General features: G+C 49.8%; 1 protein-coding gene across 1 annotated transcript in view; it reads right to left on the minus strand.

Moving 5' to 3' along the window:
* Positions 1–20,208, minus strand: part of TELO2 (telomere maintenance 2) — a 659,928-nt gene that overhangs the window by 518,770 nt on the left and 120,950 nt on the right. The window contains exon 8 of the mRNA XM_078662940.1: positions 3,556–3,697. Within this exon, the coding sequence (XP_078519066.1) occupies positions 3,556–3,697 (142 nt within the window). The remainder of the gene's footprint in view (positions 1–3,555; positions 3,698–20,208) is intronic.

Raw genomic sequence — 20,208 nt, forward strand, 5'->3', positions numbered from 1 at the left:
ATGAGTAAAGGTACAGAGAGAACTCAAAAAGAAATCAGAACTGGCAGAAAGAGTAGTGATGAGAAAGGAAACAATAGTTGTGCTTGAACAGCAAACGTGTAACAGTTGAAAAGTATGGCAGTAGATTCACACACCACCAATAAACTGTACCTGTTTTAGCAAACCCGGACAGCTTCAGTCTGAATCTGTCTGCCAGGAAGTCCAGCAGATGAATGCAGCAACCTGGATGACACAATCCTCAAAGGAGCCGAGACTCAGCAGTGGCAGCATTAGCAGCAAACCCCTACACATCTATACTTTATGATGAACCAAAAGGTAAATGGAGCTGCCAGTGAAAGGAAGGGGGGGGACTCGAACTTGCCATTGATACCTTGGTGCCTCATAATGTGGAACCTAGAGACCACACTGCAGCATGCAGGTCAAGTACTAGAACACAACAGACATGACCACAGTCAGATTAAACTTTCCTGCTGGACAGTCGGTGAACCTTTGCCTATCATACCACAAAAACTTAAGCACGAGCAGAGATTTCCCAGGGCAACCATGCAGCAGGGATTTTGATGGACTTGAAGGCGGACTTGCTGTGTGATACTGCCAACAAACCCCCCACCTTTTCTTAACACAACATATATGTATGTTGCGCTGAGAAAATTAGGTCACCTTTCAGGTAGCAATAAAGAGTCAAGAACATTGTGTACCTTAAACATATTAGAAACCTTCAGTTTTAATAGTTTATGCAGCAAGTGTTCAATGTGTGGTTGGCATGGTATCGTTTAGCAATTGAGATTAGGGGGTGTGAATCTCAAATTGCCCAACTTAAAAAGCAGAGAGCTGCAGGGTGGAGGAGTGAGATGACCAACGTTCAGGATGGACCGTTACCGCGAGGAACAGGGTCAGTACTGATTTACGTTGAGTGGGCCTCTGTCTAGAGTGGCACAGTGGGGAAAAACAATGGGATGGAATGCTAACACGAGAGCTTCCCACTGGTTAGACTATTTGCAAGAATTCATCCCACCATCTTTTGGGTGTGTGATTGCCAGCAGCACGCCAGGAAACATGAACTTGGTGCAGCTTTCCAAGCCTACTACTGCCAATGCTTGTGAATTCCAAAACACAGTCAATTTGCAGCCATTCAAGGAGTACTTGGATCAGTGCAGATTTACTACTTTTTTGGTAAATCAGCCACTTTCAATATTCACGATCCTGATCCAAAAAATGAACAAGTAAAAACCTTTTAGAGAAATGAGAACAACAAGAAAAACTGACAGACATAGCAGACCACACTTAGGGTCCCCAGACCCAACTACCAGACGAAGAATGCCCCCAAACACCCCTGCTGAAGCCATGCCACTGCCCGTCCTGACTGGGCCTGGTAGATCTCCCTGGGATTTCATGACTACAGTCACGTACAACACAACGGCTTGCCGGTCAAGCCCCCCTTGGGCTGGGGTCAATTACTGTAAATGTATTTTCATTGCACGCCCTCTTCTTCGTCTCTACTGCACGAAGCCTTGGTGGTGAAGTTGTTGTATCAGTCCCATGTACTAAGCGCTAGTCTCAAACAGAGCAGGGTACCCAGGCAAAATAATTGGGTAAGCCAGAGCAGAGCCATTGGTCTGGCTTGGCTCTAAAAGTCTGTGCACAAGCAGAACCATGAAATTGTTCAGCATCTAGATTGGGCAACAAACAGTGTAAAATAGACAATCTCTTCACATTTTTTTTTATGTATTTCTTTAACATGCAGAAGAACATCAGAGTATATCACTGCATAGACTGAGTGTTAGTAAGACTTGGGGTGCTTGTGTTCTAGTTCAGGTAGGACCTGGCCTGACACTTTTTGCCGGAATATTTTGTAAATTGCTGAGTCCAAACTGAGGTGAGATAGTGGGTGAAAGAAATATGGGTTGGAGTGCTACCCCAAAAGAATGCCAGTGGTTTGGTAAATTGCAGGCATTCCTCCCATCACCTTTTGTGTGCTTAAAATAACGTCATAATCTTGTGCTGTAATCATGGGAGGTGGGTTTCTCCCTAAATGTCTGTGCAATCTAGAAACACCAGGTAGGTAGTGCACAGGTATAGGCTTAGGACATCTGCATCACCATTATGCTGATCCTTTGAAAGCACCAGATGCCACAGTTGCTATCTTGAGGCGGGCTACAATCTCACCTGGGAAGAGAAGGGGTGGCTCAACTGCTGCACCTCCTCCCCATCTCCCTACAAAGGCCCCTCGGACATAGCCTCCACAGGAAGATACTTCGCTTTAACAAGCTCCTAGTTTTCCTTTCTTTCTGCAGTTTTTCCTGTTACTTTTGACCTCTTCTTCCTTCAACTTCTCTTCCTGCAGCTCTGTTTCCCACTCCATTTACCAAGTGCAGCCATCCCATCTCCCTATCATCTTACCACTGATGCTACCGCAGTACTCCCAATCTCCTTCTAAACTAGCCAACAACAGTCACTGCCCCTTGCATCTACTACAGCAATTCCCACCTCTCCTCCTGGAACATCTCATCTCTGGCTTACTTCTCAAATTGCAGCTTTCTTACAACTTCTCTCTGCAAAACCCTAGTTTCCATACCTCTCATCTCTCCCCCTGGACCTCTACGTTCCTCTTGCCAGTCCACCAGCATCTTCCTTCTTTTTCCATGTTTTCTTGTAATCTTAACTCCCATCTCCATCTATGTGCAGCTTTCCTTGTCCAAGCAAAGTCGCTACTGGTTTCTCACCCCTTAGCTCTCAACTTGAAGCCCTATTTCCTTGCTTCTTTAGAAGATTTAATTATCTTGATTGCCTCTCCTACTACAGATTTAACTTCTAGTAGAATCTAGTCTCTCTTTAACTTTCTCACCACCTGACTCTTTGCCTTTCAACCTTGAGCCTGCAACTTCCTTTCTCCTTCTCGCTAGCAGCTCTTTCTCCCCTTCCCAACTTGCAACTCAACTCACAGTCTGTGGCTGCCTCATCCACTATGACCAAAGAGAGACCTGCACCATGTGCATTGAGAATGGTCTTTAAATAGTAGACAAATTATGTTTATTGAGATTTTTATACAGCATTTGATCCTCAAGCTTATCATCCCACATAGGGCTCTTAACCTTTTGATTCAGAGGAACCCCACTTAATCATTACTGAAATCCACACACCCCAGCAATTTTGACGCTTTGAACCTCAAAACAATAAACAAATAGTGAAATAGGTTATTTAAAGCAAACATAAAAACAAATAAACTTTAATGAGAAGGGTGGAGCTTTTCTAAATTCGATTGAGCCCCCCCACATCATCCGTACTATGTTCACGCACTGCTCCCACAAACCAATCTGAGGATACAACCTTATTTTGTTAGCCTCTAATTTCAAATTCCTTCATATTTACTGAACATTTTACACTGTTAATTTTTACATTTTGCTTCTTTATTTATATACACTTTGCTAACCAATTACTAATATTTAGTTGTCTAAGCAGTCACAGACCCCCTGAGCAGGAGCAGTGGATCCCCAAGGGTCCCTGGACCACATTTCAAAAACGTCTGGCCCAGTAGTTAACCCTAAAGCCTCTCACCTTGCCTTTGAGTCTCCAAATCCTCTTTCCGCAGATGGCCAAGGGCGATCATAATAGCCTTGCTAATATACAGCTGCTGCTCCACCGGCGAGTGCCTGACAGCGCTGCTGTTGCTCCAGGTTTGCAGGAGTTCTTTCAGGGCCTGTCCCAGACACAAAGAGAAAGAGAAGTTATATTCAGTGGGAAAAAACACTAAAGCTTGTAATAACACTTCGTCTGCTGGGTTTGTACTGTGTGCAAAAGAAGTGTCCAAGCGTGTGGAACATGTATCAAATCTTCCTTACTCTGTCTAGAACTGTAACTGCAAAATGTGTTGGGACAGACCAGTTGAGAGGAGGGCCCTGTTTGTAGCTCAGTGAATTGAAAACAATGCTAATTCATGAACAGAAACATTGGGAAATATATCACCAATGTAACCATAGCATGTGTTAATTTAGGGTCAAGCAATGTAAATGGCCAAAGAACCACAGAAATAAATTAAAAACACAACTTATCAATTTGAAGCAGGAAAGCATACACGTTCTAATAAGTCACAATATCCACGGGGAGATTTACGAAACAAAAAGGTTGATTGAAAGCACTCTGGATAAGGAACATCTCATTCCTTTTCTAGTTGCGGGCATTTCAGTAATAGAGTGAACTGTAAGTAAAAGGCAGGGAAGCTGAGTGGTGATGGACTAATGGTACACGACATAGCATGCAATACCGTTGTTTGTTATGGCTTCAATTTAGATGAATCAACTGCAGTAGAGGGAGCTACAACAATGAATGTAGGGTTTCCTGGTCAATACCTAGCAGAGGGGGATTTTGAACTAAGAGAACAAAACTTAAAACAGTTGAAGATCAAAAGTTACACCTGCTATATTTGTACACATGAAATGGTACTCTTGTTTGGTGCTTGGTCTGTATAGGATGTGAGAGCGATAGTGATCTGGCAGCAGTATTCCCAGTCTTTTTGGGTGAGTTAGGGATCGAGTTTTGCGTTCCATCGTGATAGGCACGCGTTAGGAGGAAGTGGGGTTTCCTCTATAGCGGCACAGTATAATTTGGTCACCAGTTTGTGTCTCTTTGGGCTGATAAGCAGGATGTGTAGGGACATTAGCGTCGGGGGTTCAGTGGAAATGTGGGATAGAGTGCCTGTAACTCCTTCCTCAATCTGTGCATGGTGAAGGTAAAGAGCAGCGTCTGGTTCTGTACATAGCTGAGATCTTTGTGTGTTATAAAGACGCCCTCAGGGAAGAGGTCACGCATTTTGTCAATACCGGCCAGTGTCAGTATGCGCATGACACCCTTGTTGTGTGTGGCCAACATCCTTGTGTGATATGCCAGAGGCATAAGTGGAGAGTATAATGGTAATTTCCCGACTCTATTGCCCAGCGAATGCCAAGCTGCTATGGTAGCATCTACAAAGTTGATTTCGGATTTGGGTGTACCACTGCATGTGTGGGTCAGTATAGAACTTAGAGGGATAGGGTGTGCATCGCCGTATTCTACTGACACACGTGGGATGAAATCGTGAGAGCTGTACCAATAATTTGCATATTGAGCTTGGGCACAGAGGTAGTACAGGTGTGTATCGGGTACACTGAATCCCCCCTGTTGTAGTCTAGAGTAAGGGTCGCCAGACTCACTCGTGCCTGTTTACCCACCCAGATCAGTTTAGTTATTAGTGTTCGTATTGTCTTAAATAATATTGTTGGAAGCTGTATAGGGATGGTGTTAAAAAAGTAGAGGAATTTAGGTAACACAATCATCTTGATTAAAACCATGCGGTCCGCCAGCGATAGTGGTAGCCTTATCCATCTGTCAACCTGTTGTTCCAGATTTGTACAGGCTGTGCCATAGTTTTCTCAGATTACTATTTCGGGATCACGATGGACCCTTACCCCAAGGTATTTGACAGGCTCAACAGACCACTTCAGGGTGAATTAAAGTGCATGAGGGGAAGTAGACTCAGTTAGTGGTATCACCATTGATTTGGACCAATTTATAGTGAGGCCTGAGAAGCGTCCAGATCGTATGAATTCACGGAGCACCGGCTCCAAGAATGTATGCATCTCTCTAACGAATAGAAGCATTTCGTCAGCATACAGGGATATGCTCACGGGGCGATGAACGAATTTCAACGCTGCCGCCTTATGTCGCTATCTGATGATGCAGGCCAGAGGCTCCAGCATTATCGCAAAGAGGAGCGGCAACAGGGAGCATCCCTGTTTAGTACCTCTACTGCGATCCGATGTGATGCCTTCTATGCGTATGCGTGAAGTTGGGGCTGTGTACAGCAGTCGCGTCCAGGTGATGAAAGTGAGGGGAAATCCCATACGGAGGAGGATGTTAAAAAGATAGCTCCATTCTATGTAGTCAAAAGCCTTGGCTGCATCTAGCATCACATGAGAAAAAGCAAGAAATTGCCTAGCCACCAACATTTATATCCACATTTAAGGAGGGTCGAAAACACTGTTTGTCTGGATCGACCAGGTATTTTTATTTATACCACTTATTTTGTATTTATTAAATGTTTTTTTATAAGAAATTGTTTTTTTAGCAAAAAAAGGACATCGGGCGTGGCTACGATGGCGGCCTGAACGGACGTGCTTCGTGTGGCTCCCCGGCCCTATGCCCCACAGCACGGTGTAAGTTGCTGCAATTCCCTCAAAACCTGCTCGAACTTACATCACTGGGTTGTACCCCATCGCGACACGCTCCTGGCCGCGTTTCAGCACAGCGGCGGACACCTACATCCCACTGCGACCATCGCCTGCGAGATCAGGTCAATGGCGGCGCGGAGCTGAAGCTGAAGCTGCCAGGCGGAGCCTGCGTCGGAGGAGCAATCCGCGGACTTGCGACACCGACTTGCAGGAGGCGGTGAGAAGCGGCCGGACCCCTGCGGTGGTGGCGCGATTGGCGCTGGGCGGTCTGTGCATCTGGGGATCGCGCGTGGCTCCAGCGGGTCCCCGCTACTTTAGACCCCGGCTCCGGTCCTGCACTGAGGGCGGACGGGACCCCTTCGTGCGGAGGCGGGTCTGAGCGGAGCTGCCACACCTCACCTCTCGAACGCCCACAGCCCGCAAACTGCTCCGACCCTTCCACCTGTGGCCGTGCACCGACGGAGGAATTTGCTCCGGGCCGGAACGCTGCCCGCCGCTCCCGGCTCTCCTGCTGGGACGGCGCCATAACTGAGGCCCCGGCGCGGGGCCTGACTCTACGGCGGCGGGCCACGGCGAGCCGGGTGGCTCCAGGCGGCTCCTGCATGCACTGACGGGCCCGCCTGGGCGGCGCTTGCACCCGGGGCCTCCCACGCCACCTTCCATGCCCACAACTTCCAGCTTGCTTCAGACTCGGAGCCACGTGGACCCGTTGCTGGGACTCGAGCATCCTGAGAACCTGCTCTGCCATTGATGCCCCCCGGCTCTGATCAACGAGGATACACCTCCGTGCGCCCCGGCGCTGCCCTGCCCAGCCACGACGCACATGGTAAGAGTGCCTACCCGCGGGGGCTTTGGATGGCCCGACTGTGCCCATGAGTACGGCGCGCGGTGACCGACCGGCCTGCTACCCGACTTCCCGGCTTTGGGCCTGCTTATGTGCAACTGGAGGGGACTGGCGTCCTTGGCGCCCGTGAGCGCTGCATCGCGCTGAACACCCCCACTGACGGAGCCCCCGCCCCCGGACAGACATATGTGCCCCACCATCCGAGGACTGGCACTAACCACTTTGGTCCTGCTATACTAGCGACGGGGGCCCGGCCCTGACGCCCAAGGAAGCTTGCACGTCTCCTCAAGAACGCCCACCCTGGGTGCCCTGCAAGAACTCCCCCACGGACATCACACCAGGCCTTGACCTACTGCCTGAAGACCTCTAGACGCCCCGCTAACGGAGAGCCGCATCCCACCCCCGGCGCTTTCCATACGACGGCACTGGCTAACCCACCGGACCTAACAGACTCTGCAGCTCATATCGACGGAGCGCCAACCGTGTCCTCATTGCTCCCTCGGACCGGATCTACGGGGCCCTTGCAACATGGCTCACTCCAGTCGCAAAGGAACTCGGAATATCGTGGTTCTCCTACACAAAAACGCACCGAAGGGGGAGAAGGCCCAGATAGTGGTGTCCCCGAAGCCTCCGGCGAGCCCCCAGGGACAAGAGGATGAAACTGCCCCCATCACTAAGGCCTTCCTGGCCTCCCTCTTCAACACCCTGAGGGAAGACTTTCAAACCCTGAAACAGGAACTGGCAGGGGAGCAGCGGGAACTACGTCGAGACTTGGACAGCCTGGGCGAGCGAGTGGCGTCGGTGGAGGAGGCAGACCAATCCCGCAGCATGGAGGTGGAAAGGCTGCAGCAGGAGATTCTTCGGCTTCATGACCAACAGGTGGACTTGCAATCGCAATCAGAAGACCTTGAGAACCGCTCCCGGCAGAACAACATACGGGTCCGTGGAGTCCCGTTGAAATCTAAGAAGAACAATCTGGTCGAATATTTGCAAGAGCTGTTCCGGGAGATCTTGGGTGAGCCTCAGGACTTTGTGATACGAATCGACAGAGCACATAGAGTTGGCCTGGCGCGCCGAGCGCCAGCTCCGCCACCGGACATCTTGGCCTTCCTCCCGGACTTTCCCCTAAAGGAACGCATTCTACGAGAGGCCTGAAGGACACAGCCTATCCGTTTCCGGGACGAACCCGTAGCTCTTTTCCAAGACCTCTCCGCCATCACTCTGCAGAAACGTAAATCCTTCCGGATAGCAACTAACTTCTTGAGAGACAATGGTATACCCTACTCCTGTGGTCACCCGTTTCGCCTGATCTTTAAATGGAAAGGCTCGCTTCATCAACTCAAGTCCCTCCAAGACACTTGTGCTCTACTGAACATTGAAATGCCGGAAGTGCCCGGATCTAGAGAGACATCCCCTCACAGATCGCAAGATGACTCCTCACGGCGAACAGGGGACGGCTGGCAGACAGTGCGACGGAGGCGATCCTCGAGATCCATCCCGAAACCGGACCCGGCCACAGTCGCTCAGGAACAAGAGGCAGCTGTGCAAGAAGTGGCGGACAACACTGCAACCGATCTGTAAGGCAATGTTACCCCGGGGGTTTTCTTTCATACTGTAATTACCTGGGGCAACAGGTCGGGGGCCGCCGATTCGGCCGCTACCATGGTACCCTTTCCACTGACTTTCTACGGACCTGTGTCATACACAAATAGGCCCAAGACTATGAATAGTTCTAGTTTTGGGGTATGTTCTGGGGAGGATGGGGGGGGGTGAACGAGGGGGTGGAGGGGGGCTCTGTTGGGACTGGGGAGGTTCACTCTGTTGGGGTTGGGGAGGTTCCTCAGGGATGGTTGGGAAGGGGGGTTGGGGGGGGAACAGTGTTGTAGGCAGGGCGGGGTGGGGAACGAGGGCGGGGACCAGTATGCCAGGGGACTTCTACAGGTTTCAGGTGTTAACTACAGCTTACTATGCGCAACAGCGACCTACGCTGCTAATCTCGGATATCTTCGTATTCTCCCATGATGACTGATACACTCAAGATATTGTCTCTCAATGTAAAAGGCCTCAACAATCCGATTAAAAGAGGGGCAGTCATCTCCTACCTAGAACACTCAGAGGCTGACATCTGCTTATTGCAGGAAACCCACCTCCTGACTAAAGATTGGCACAGGATGCGCTCCCGGGCTTTTCCTCAGCAATACTTCTCTTCTCTTCCATCTAAGAAAGCAGGGGTGGCCATTCTTGTGTCCCAGTGTTTCCGGGACCGGGTGGGGGCCAAAGTAGGAGAAATTAAGGGACGCCTCCTGGCCTACACCTTCCTTGTAGGGAATAGAACACTGACGATAGGCTCCATCTATGCTCCCAACACAGGTCAGGAACCATTCCTGAAAACTGCACTCTCTGAAACACTACAGTCACCTCACTCTCAGCTGCTCATTGGGGGGGGACCTCAATTTAGTCATGGACACGAATAAGGATAGGTCTGGGCACCGCTATGGAGACACCGGCGCGCTATCAGCGGCGGGCGGGTCCTGGCTGCAGGAGAGGGGTCTTCTAGATCTCTGGAGGACGGCGCACCCTAACACAGCGCGCTTCACCTTCTATTCCCATGTACACCACACATATGCGCGCCTAGATCACTTCTTGCGCTCTTCAGAACTGGTCCCTCACGTCACCGAGGTATCCATTGTCGCAGCGGCCCTCTCGGACCACGATGCGGTGGAACTGACACTCAGTATGACCAAGACACCACGCACCCCTGGCTCATGGAGGCTCAACGAACCCCTTTTGCAGAGACCGGCCGTTATTAAACAAATTCATAAATGCATTTCGGACTACCTCGCCACTAATGATACCTCCGCAGTCTCGGTGTCGACCCTTTGGGGAGCCTTAAAAGCCGTAATCAGGGGGGAACTGATCGCCATCGCAGCTGCTGACGCCAAGATTCGCAAAGACAAAAGGGCTGATCTCACAGCACAAGTAGCTGAACTAGAAAGGGTTCATAGTCGCACCTGCGCCCCGAGAATTTGGCGTCAGCTGAAAGCCGCCAGGGCTCAACTGGCCAGCCTCGACACTGACAGAGCGGAATTTTCCGCTCTTCGTCTCCGCCATACGTACTACGTAGGAGGCAACCGCACCGGGCGCCTTCTGGCCAGCGCCCTAAAAGCCAAGACTCAACGCTCAAAAATCACCACTCTCCTGGACAACTCCGGTGAAACCCTTACCGAAGATGCACAGGTGGCTACCGCCTTCCGCTCCTTTTACGCCTCCCTGTATAGCGAGGATAAAGTATCGCCAGCCGCCGTCGACGCGTACTTGCAATCGGCGGAAATCACACCGCTGTGTCTAGCGAATGCAGAGGCCTTAGACGCTCCTATCCGCCCTGACGAGGTCCTAGCCGCCATCTCACGCCTCCGCCCGCTCAAATCACCAGGACCCGATGGCTTTTCATCAGGCTTTTACAAACTCTTCGGCCAGGTACTAGCTTCAATACTCACGAGGTTGTTTAATTCTTTCGAAGGTCCGAGCTCCATACCACCGGACATGCTGGCGGCTGACATAGTGGTGCTGCCCAAGCCGGGCAAACCCCCGACACATTGTTCCGCGTTCCGCCCCATCTCCTTACTTAACTTAGATTTGAAACTATTCACGGGGGTATTAGCGGCCCGCTTGGGCCCTTGCCTACCGGGTATCCTCGAACCGGACCAATCGGGCTTTGTCCCAAACCGCCAATGCAGCGATAATACTAAACGGCTACTGCACCTCGTGGATAAAACTCACTTTCAAAAATCGGAGCTACTGGCTATCGATGCGGAGAAGGCATTCGACCGAGTCGACTGGACCTACTTGCAGAAGGTCCTGCAGCGATACCAGCTGGGCGACCGATTTCAAGCCTGGGTCGCAAGCTGCTACCACCACCCTATGGCCCGGGTCAGATTGGGCGGCCCTAAATCGGACTCCTTCGAGATACAGCGGGGCACGCGTCAAGGGTGCCCTCTTTCGCCCCTTCTGTTCGCCCGGTACGTGGAACCCCTGGCGCAGAAAATCCGAGACAATCCTCGCATTAGCGGAATCTCCTTCGGCCATGAACCTCACGTAGTGGGGCTTTATGCCGATGATATTATCGCTGCTCTAGACCGACCGTCCAGCTCTATACCTGCTTTCCTGGAGGAACTGGAGAGCTTTGGAGCGGTGTCTGGCTTCAAAATCAACCGGGGGAAATCCCTGATTTTACCCCTGGGCAGCAATGCCCACCCTCACACCCCAACGCCTGACTTTGGTTGCGACCTACAAACTTCCACGCAGCTCCCATACCTGGGGATCACTCTTACCTCCTCCACGGACTCAACGGTGACCCTTAACTATAAAACACTTACTTGCCAAATCCAAGCCGACCTCACGCGATGGTCGAAACAACCCCTCTCCTTGCTAGGCCGCAGCAGCAGTGAAAATGTCAGCCTTACCTAAGATCTTGTATATCTTCCAGACCCTCCCAGTACTGCCGCCGCCGGGCGCGCTTGCTGATCTACAAAATGCTCTCCATCAGTTCATCTGGGAAAAGAAACGTGCAAGGTTGCATAAACAGGTGGCGCACAGAGGTGTTGATGAGGGGGGCCTCGGGATCCCTAATCTCCTGCAATATTTTCAAGCCTCACAGCTCCGCTACTTGGTGGATTGGTACAGGCCTGAGTCTGAAAAGAGATGGCTATTTCAAGACAGGGCGATGGCTCAGACATCACTGTGGAAGATCCCATTCCTTGCCCGCCAGCATAGACCACAATACCTCCTCCGCTCCCCCATCACACGCACCATCATGAAGACCTGGGACATGGTGGCGGTCAGGAGAGGCCTGACGACTTTCCCCTCCCCGCTCACTCCGCTCTTCGACAACCCAGAATTCCCGCCGGGCACTGATCCTCGTGCCTTTCTACAATGGCGTGGTACGGACTGCCGTTCAGCCGGCCATCTCTTCGACTTGGAGGGTTTTCTCCCCCTCGCCGACATCACGCGAGGCTACGGAGTGACCAAACCTCACATGTTCCAATACTTCCAACTCCGCCACTGGCTCTTGAACCCGGATTGCGCTCCCCTAGTTGCTCGGCGAATGACGCCATTCGAGAAATGGCTGGTGACGAAAGACTCGGATAGGCACCTTATCTCAGACCTTTACAAGATGTTATCCCCCATGGCTGGCCCAGTTAAGACGGCGGGACAGAAACACTGGGAATCTGAACTTGGAAGAACATTATCACCCAAGGAATGGGGGTTTATACACTACAGAGCTGCACACACCACTCATAATACTAGTGCCAGGGAATCGGCGGTGAAACTGGCCATCTACTGGCATCTTACCCCGGCAAGACTCAATCAAAGCAATCCTCTTCGAAGCGTGCTGTGTTGGCGGGGCTGCGGTGAAAAGGGCACTCTGACCCACCTCCTGTGGGAATGCCGCGCTCTGCAAGGGTACTGGAAAGCGGTTTTAGATGATATCGATTCCACATATGAAACTGAAATCCCGCGCTTTCCTGCATACACAATCCTAGGGCTGCCCAACGCACTCACATTTCCCTTGAGGTCTCCTCGTGGCAAACAGATGGGCATTGCCGTGCAAGCAGCGTCACAACACGTCCTGTCACTCTGGGGATCCACCACCATACCCACCCACACTGGCTGGCTGCATAAACTGTGGTTCACGTTAGGCATGGAACGTATCCAGGCCACGCTCACACACAGGGCTAACTCATTCCAGAAGGTCTGGCAACCGCTCCTGTCCCTCTTATCCAGAGAATTTCACGAAATCACATGCCCGAAATATCTCAACATTCTGCGGCTCACGGAATTGCCACGAGATCCACCACGAACTTGAATACCTTGAAACACACCAATCTGAACGTGCTAGGATAGAGGCTCCGGACAAATGGCATACTGGTCGGGGTGGGGGGAGGGGGGTAATGTTGGGTAAAGGGTGGGGGGTTGGGTTCTTCTTACTGTTCTGCTCGATTGACTTTCTTACATGGCGCCTTCACCAAAGTGTCGGCAACGCATCTCCGTGTAGGTATGGTTTTTTTGCTTCCTTGAAGATTCATAGAGAAGACGTGCCTGTCTGTCTCGCTCGCTATATAAGCCTACTGCATACCTACTGTTTTGCATTGCCCGTCTTTCTTGCTCTTAAAAACAATAAAACAAATTTGAAATTAAAAAAAGTACATCTCTATATTTACAAAAATTTACACAAATATGCAATGAAATTTACACACAAAAGAAGTGACAAATACAACCAAACCAAAAATTGAATAAAGTATCTACATCCTATACATCCCACATAGAACACAACATTTGTTAAACAAAACAATACATCAAATGAACATGTGCGTTTACCAGTGATTCAATACAAAGGAAAATAGTGAATAAATCAACACAAGATCCAAGGATTAAGTCAATATATGACTACTAATCAAACCAACAGTTGCTGGTATGGGGAAATTAATCAAAATCGCTCCTTAATACATGCCGACGCGTTTTGATTCCAGGGCAAAGTTCCTGGAATCTCTTCAGGGCGCTGTGAATGTATCTGTGGGAGATGCAAAGAAAACCGTAAGGTTTCATTCGCAGTGCTCCTGACTCAAATCCTTTCAAATGGGGCTCAGAGTCTATAACATAAACCAGGACCTACCAAAATGTGAAAGAGGGGGATTGAACAAACATTCAAGTTTGACCACGGAATTCGTCACGTGGAGTAGCCTTAGAAGTCTTCCTTCTATATTCGTGTAAATGCGTCCAAAGTGGGTTGAAAATAAAGAGGCCACCTATTAAAATAAATCAATGAACAGTTTCACTTAACTGGCTTGTGCTGCTATTTAGAGAAGGTGTTTATAACTGCAAGGGGCACGTACCTTTAATTATTGTTATCGAAGGCGGCTCACGGCTGCCGCCGGCTTCGTGTTCTATAATTCTCAAATTATGACTCCAGATAGGTTGGATACTAAACAGACAAGGGGAGGGTTGTCAGTGCTGTTGCTTATTCGCGCATGTTATCGAGCATGACTCTATCTAATGCCCTCAAAGGTCACATACCTCTATTAAGTTTTGGATGTGATTTTCACTGAAGGATAACATGTCTTTTTCTGCCATGATGCAGGTGAGATAATGAGTCTCCCACAGACACAGAAAATCACATCCAAAACTTAATAGAGGTATGTGACCTTTGAGGGCATTAGATAGAGTCATGCTCGATAACATGCGCGAATAAGCAACAGCACTGACAACCCTCCCCTTGTCTGTTTAGTATCCAACCTATCTGGAGTCATAATTTGAGAATTATAGAACACGAAGCCGGCGGCAGCCGTGAGCCGCCTTCGATAACTTTTGCTTTTTCTCATTTGAATAGGGTCCAGCCTACCCACCTGTCCTCAAGGGCCTAACTCCTTAGGTTTGCCGCATCTAGCATCACGGCAGCGGCCTTCAGACCTGGATCTAGAATGTAATACATTGCGAACAGCGTTCGTAAGTTGTGTTTGTGGATCTTTCGGGTATTGATCCGGTAGTACTAAGTTGGGCATCAGTGGGGTGAGTCTGGATGCCAGGATTTTTGCTAGCAGTTTCGCGTCGCTGTTAATGATTAACAGCGGACGGTAAGAGTCACAGCAACACTGTGGTTTACCTTTTTTCAGAAAAGCTATGATTAGGGCCTCCCTGAGTGTTAGCGGTAGCGTGTCCGCCTCATTGCTCGAAACCGGTCCGGTCCTCGGATGCTTGATTCCGGTCTGGGAAAGATATGGCTGTTGTAGTTCGGACTGGACTGTTCCCATGGGGCAACAGGGTCAGAGCTGATTTGCATAAAGCCATTATCTGACCCAGGGTGGTGTGGAGTGCAAAAAAACGATGGATTTGGGCCCAGATCTTTTGACTGGGGGAGTGTGTGACATTGATCCACATTCAGTCCATCACTTGTTGTTTTTTGCAATTGCCGCCCTAAGTGCGCTGGGGATGCCCAGACGTGGGTCCCAGGCACTCCACACCACTTGGAGTCAAGCTAGCCGGGCTGAAGAGAGGTGTTACCTCGAAACCGGTCCGGTCCTCGGATGCTTGATTCCGGTCTGGGAAAGATATGGCTGTTGTAGTTCGGACTGGACTGTTCCCATGGGGCAACAGGGTCAGAGCTGATTTGCATAAAGCCATTATCTGACCCAGGGTGGTGTGGAGTGCAAAAAAACGATGGATTTGGGCCCAGATCTTTTGACTGGGGGAGTGTGTGACATTGATCCACATTCAGTCCATCACTTGTTGTTTTTTGTCATTGCCTTCGGCATAGATTTCAAGGAGATAAGTGGCGAGTTCATCTGCAAACTCCTTGTCGTACTCACAAGTGAGTCCATCAGGACCCAGAGCCTTTTTGTTCGGAAGAGTTTTTTTGCCGACTTAATGTCTTCTACAGTGATGGGCTGACTAAGATACTCCCTATGGCCATCGGAGAGCCATGCTAAGGCAATGTCTGCTAAGTAATCTAGTTCCGTGGCTGGAGCGCTAGACTGACGTGTATATCTCTGCAAAGGTCGTGCGGAATTGAGTGATGGGAGGTGCAGTGGAGTAATGGTCCACACCCGCTGAATCCGTTATTTTAGTGATGGTGTATTTGTCCTCCCTGGCTTTGATTTTAACTGCTAAATTGTGTCCCGTTATGGCATATATACCTGCTTCATCCGCGTGGCTTTTGATCACAGTGAAAGGCAAGTTTTTTTTGATGAGCGTGATTACACCCCTAGCATAGGATGAGTACGATGACGCAAGTCTGTACCCAGTCCATTTTTCCCCTACTTGTGTTGCAGTGTGCCGTGTCAGATGTGTTTCCTTGTATGAGGGCGATTTTGGCCTCGTGGTGGTCGAAGTATGCTAGTACTTGTCATACTTTTTGGGAGAGTTAAGCCCCTCTACGTTCCATGTCAGGCAATCAATGTTGTCATAGACTGTGTGTACCTTTGGCATAGGACATGTAACCTGCACTATATGGCAACAAATCTATACCACTCCACAACTTGTAATGATAGGTTAGAGTAACGTTGAGCCACTTTAACCAAAGCCCCGTGTCCCCCCTGCCGCCCACTTCAGCGACCCCAACATGCCAAAGCCCTCCCAAACCACCCAGAACAATGCCCAACAGAGAAAATGAGCTGCCATAACAGCTGCAGGGAATACCCATAGGGGAGCGCTGGAGCGCAGAATCACTCCCAAGTTAGAAAGGGAGGTGGATGGGTTACAATAATATAAGATCATGCCCAGATCCTGGTACAAACCAACACATGCATGTAGTAATATATATAAAGTAGCAATCAAAGGGAGATCTTATCTGCAGCATCAGTGTCCCAGTTTGCAGCGTGGCTGGAGGCGGCAGACATTGCATGATAAGTGCCGCCTGTGTAGAGGTTGCGTGATGAAACAGCAATCGATGTCCGCAGAAGCAGGACCGTGTACGGGCCAAGATGTGGTGTCCCCCTGAAGTTCCTTACGAGGGGGCCTTGTTGATGTCATCATCAAGAGTGGAGGAGTCTCAGTGTCCACGCTTCAGTGACTTGGCATAGTCCATTGCTGCTTTTGGCGATGTGAAAATCCTCGATTTACCATTCAGATCAATTTGCAACCGCGCCGGGTATAGCATTGCATAGGGAACTTTTTGCGCCATAAGGATCTTTTTTGCTGGTTGGTATTCTTTCCTTGCAGGTTGCACTGCTGAGGTGAAGTCCGGGTAAAAAGCAAGTGAGTTTCCTTACTATGTTCCCTTTCTCTCTGGCCACACGGAGAATAGTGTGGCGGTCTCTGTACTTCAGCAAATGTGCGATCATGGAACACGGAGGAGTGTCGGGCGGAGGCGGCCGGAGAGCACTGCACACGTTCTACTATTAGGACAGATGATAGATGTTTTGCCCCGAAAATTGCCTTCAAAGTATTTTTCGAGGCGACCAGTGTTGGTAGATTCTGGCAGGCCAGTAATTTGCAGATTGTTCCGTGTAGATCTGGCCTCCAAGTCCTCGTTTGTGGCCTGTATGACGGTGAGTACCTTATCCATGTCTGAAGTTTTAGATGACACGTGCTGTAGGCCGTGTGAACAAAAAAGGATACACTGTTCCCCAAAGTGAGTAAAATTAGAAGAACCCAGCAAATGATGGGAAAGGGAGGGGAATCCCCTTTTCAGAACTAAAATCCTCTCACACACCCAGAAAGCTAGGTGTCATGCTTCATCATCTGGGTTTTGCTTCTCGTCAGATTGGCGGTGCAAAATCTGACGGGCACCCATAAAGGGGCTCTTTATCGGAGATCTTTTGTTCCTGCCAGTTGGTGCATGTGGGTGTGAGGGCCTTAGGGGAAGTGTAGACGTAAGGGGTGAGTGGTAATTAAAAAAGGTTAGATAATCCACTAAGTATTTTTAATGGTGTGGTTAGCTACCTTACTAAAAACAGTGAGGAGAAAATACACACTGGTGCAATGATCCAGAGACGTATGTTCTACCTAATGGTCGACATGTTTCATGCTCTTGTAGCAATTAATCAGGACCTAGAAGGGATAAACTGTGCTACACGCTGTGGTAGGGGAGGATACTACCTTCCATAGGAAACTTTGGAGCAGGCCGCGAGGTCCGGCTGCATCCTAGTGGGACCCTACTATGAATGGCGTCAACGGTCTTCTCCCGTGTATGGCACCTGGATTGTAGGTACCCTGTCCGCAGGACGGACATAAACCGGAGACCTACCCACACGTGGTTTGGAGGAAGAGAAGCTGGGTTGGTATTCTTTCCTTGCAGGTTGCACTGCTGAGGTGAAGTCCGGGTAAAAAGCAAGTGAGTTTCCTTCGTGGACTATGTTCCCTTTCTCTCTGACCACACGGAAAATAGTGTGATGCTCTCTGTACTTCGGCAAACGTGCGATCACGGGACGCGGAGGAGTGCCGGACGGAGGCCTGGCGGCCGGAAAGCGCTGCACACGTTCTACTATTAGGACAGATGATAGATGTTTGGCCCCGAAAATTGCCTTCAGCAGGTCTTCAAAGTATGTTTCGAGGCGACCAGCATTGGTAGATTCTGGCAGGTCAGTAATTTGCAGATTGTTCTGTCTAGATCTGGCCTCCAAGTCCTCGTTTGTGGCCTGTATGACGGTGAGTAACTTATCCATGTCTGAAGTTTTAGATGACACGTGCTGTAGGCCGTCTTCGGCATCAGGCAGCCGCATTCCAGCCTTACCAAGATTATTATTATTAGGGAGTTTTATATAGCGCACAGATACCCCAACGGCGTGTCCCGGCGCTTCTGTGAGAGCTGATGCTGTGTCTGACTCAGATGGTACTAACAGAAGAGAAAAGTTTTTAGAGCTCTCCGGAAGGGGAGTTCCTCCTGGATGGTCCGGATGGACATAGGTAACTTGTTCCAGTGGGAAGAGGCACAGACTTGGAATGTTTTTCCCCCAGAACGAACTTTTTTAAATCTGGGGGTAGAAAGAAGATGTTTAGAGCTCGATCGGAGAAGTCTGGTGTTGCTGTATGGGCGGAGGCAGGAGGATAAGTATGCAGAGCCCTTTCCCTTGACAGCCCGGTGAGCTAGGGTAAGTGCCTTGAATTCCGCCTTTTGTGAACGGGGAGCCAGTGCAGCTTATGCCGATGGGGAGTGATACGTTCACGAAGGGGGAGGCCACAGACCAGACGAACAGTCGCATTCTGGACTGTCTGGAGACGCCGTTGGAGGCCCAGGGAGAGACCAAGGTACAGTCCATTGGCGTAATCCAGATGGGAGGTGATCAAAGCCTGCACGATGGTTTTCCTAGTCTGGCTGGGGAGGAAATTGATGAACTTTTTCATCATCCTCATCTTAGAGAAACAGGCCGCGGATACCATCTGGATTTGTTTTTGGAAAGAGAGGTTGGTATCCCAAATTACCCCTAGATTTTTAACTGAGTCTTTAGGTGAGGGGGGTGTGCTCAATTTAAGGGGCCACCACAAGTTGGAGTCCAGAGGCGTGGGCTGGTGGAAAAATATAACCTCGGTTATGCTGGCGTTAAGCCGGAGGGAGTTGTTATCCATCCAGCTTGCGATGTTGTGAAGGCAGTTTTTCAATGGGTCAAAGGTGGATTGGGATGGGGAGTCATATGAAAACAGTAGCTCTATATCATCAGCGTAAGAGGTGGCCTTGATTCCGGATTGAGCGATGATCTCGGCCAAGGGGGAAAAATAAACATTGAACAGGAGGGGGCTCAGTGAGGAGCCCTGAGGGACTCCCCACCTGAGAGGGCGACTATCCGAGGTGAATGGGGATGTGAATACTGCCTGTGTCAGTTTGGACAGAAAGGAGGCAAACCATTCCAAGGCCTTGCCTTGTATGCCTTTTGTCTGCAGACGGTCAAGGAGGACGGGGTGGGAGACGGTGTCGAATGCTGCCGACAGGTCGAGCAACACCAACACCGCTCTAGATCCCTCGTCCAACTTCCATCGGATGGCATCAGTCATCTCAATGAGGGCGGACTCGGTGCTATATCCAGGCCTAAATCCGTGCTGTGAGTTGTGGAAGGCATCGTTGGTTTGCAAGAAGCTAGCCAGGTGCCGTTGTACTAGTTTCTCAAGCACTTTAGCTGGTGCAGGGAGCAGGGAGATGGGTCGGTAGTTAGCGGGTTCGGAAGGGTCTGCATTCGCTTTTTTAAGTATGGGAACCAATCTGGCGTGCTTCCAGGAGTCGGGGTAGATTCCTGTCTGGAGGGAGTCGTTTCAAACATCATTTAAGATGGGATTGAGCAGGGGGGCGAGGGATTTATACTGTTTTGCCGGCCAGGGGTCCAAGGGGGAACCGGATTTGCATTTAAGTAATTCTGCCAGCGATTGTTCCGGGATAATCACCTCAAAGTTAGAGAAGACATGAGTGGGGTTAGAGCTGACTGTACATGGTTCGAGATTGTTAGAATTAATCTTGGTGGGAAAGGAATTTTAAATAGTGGCAATCTTGTCTTCAAAATAGTTAGAAAGACGGTCGCAAAGGGACTAGGACACCGGGGTTTGACTCTTGAGGGCAAGTGGGTCAGTGAAGGTTCTGACGGTACTGAAAATCTCTCTTGAAGACCCTTGTGCCCGGGGGATTTTCTCCTCTAGATGGGTTCTTTTGTGATCTATGATTTTCTTCCTGTACTCCTTAAG

The sequence above is a fragment of the Lissotriton helveticus genome, chromosome 10, assembly GCF_964261635.1.
Source record: "Lissotriton helveticus chromosome 10, aLisHel1.1, whole genome shotgun sequence".
Taxonomy (NCBI): Eukaryota; Metazoa; Chordata; class Amphibia; order Caudata; family Salamandridae; genus Lissotriton; species Lissotriton helveticus.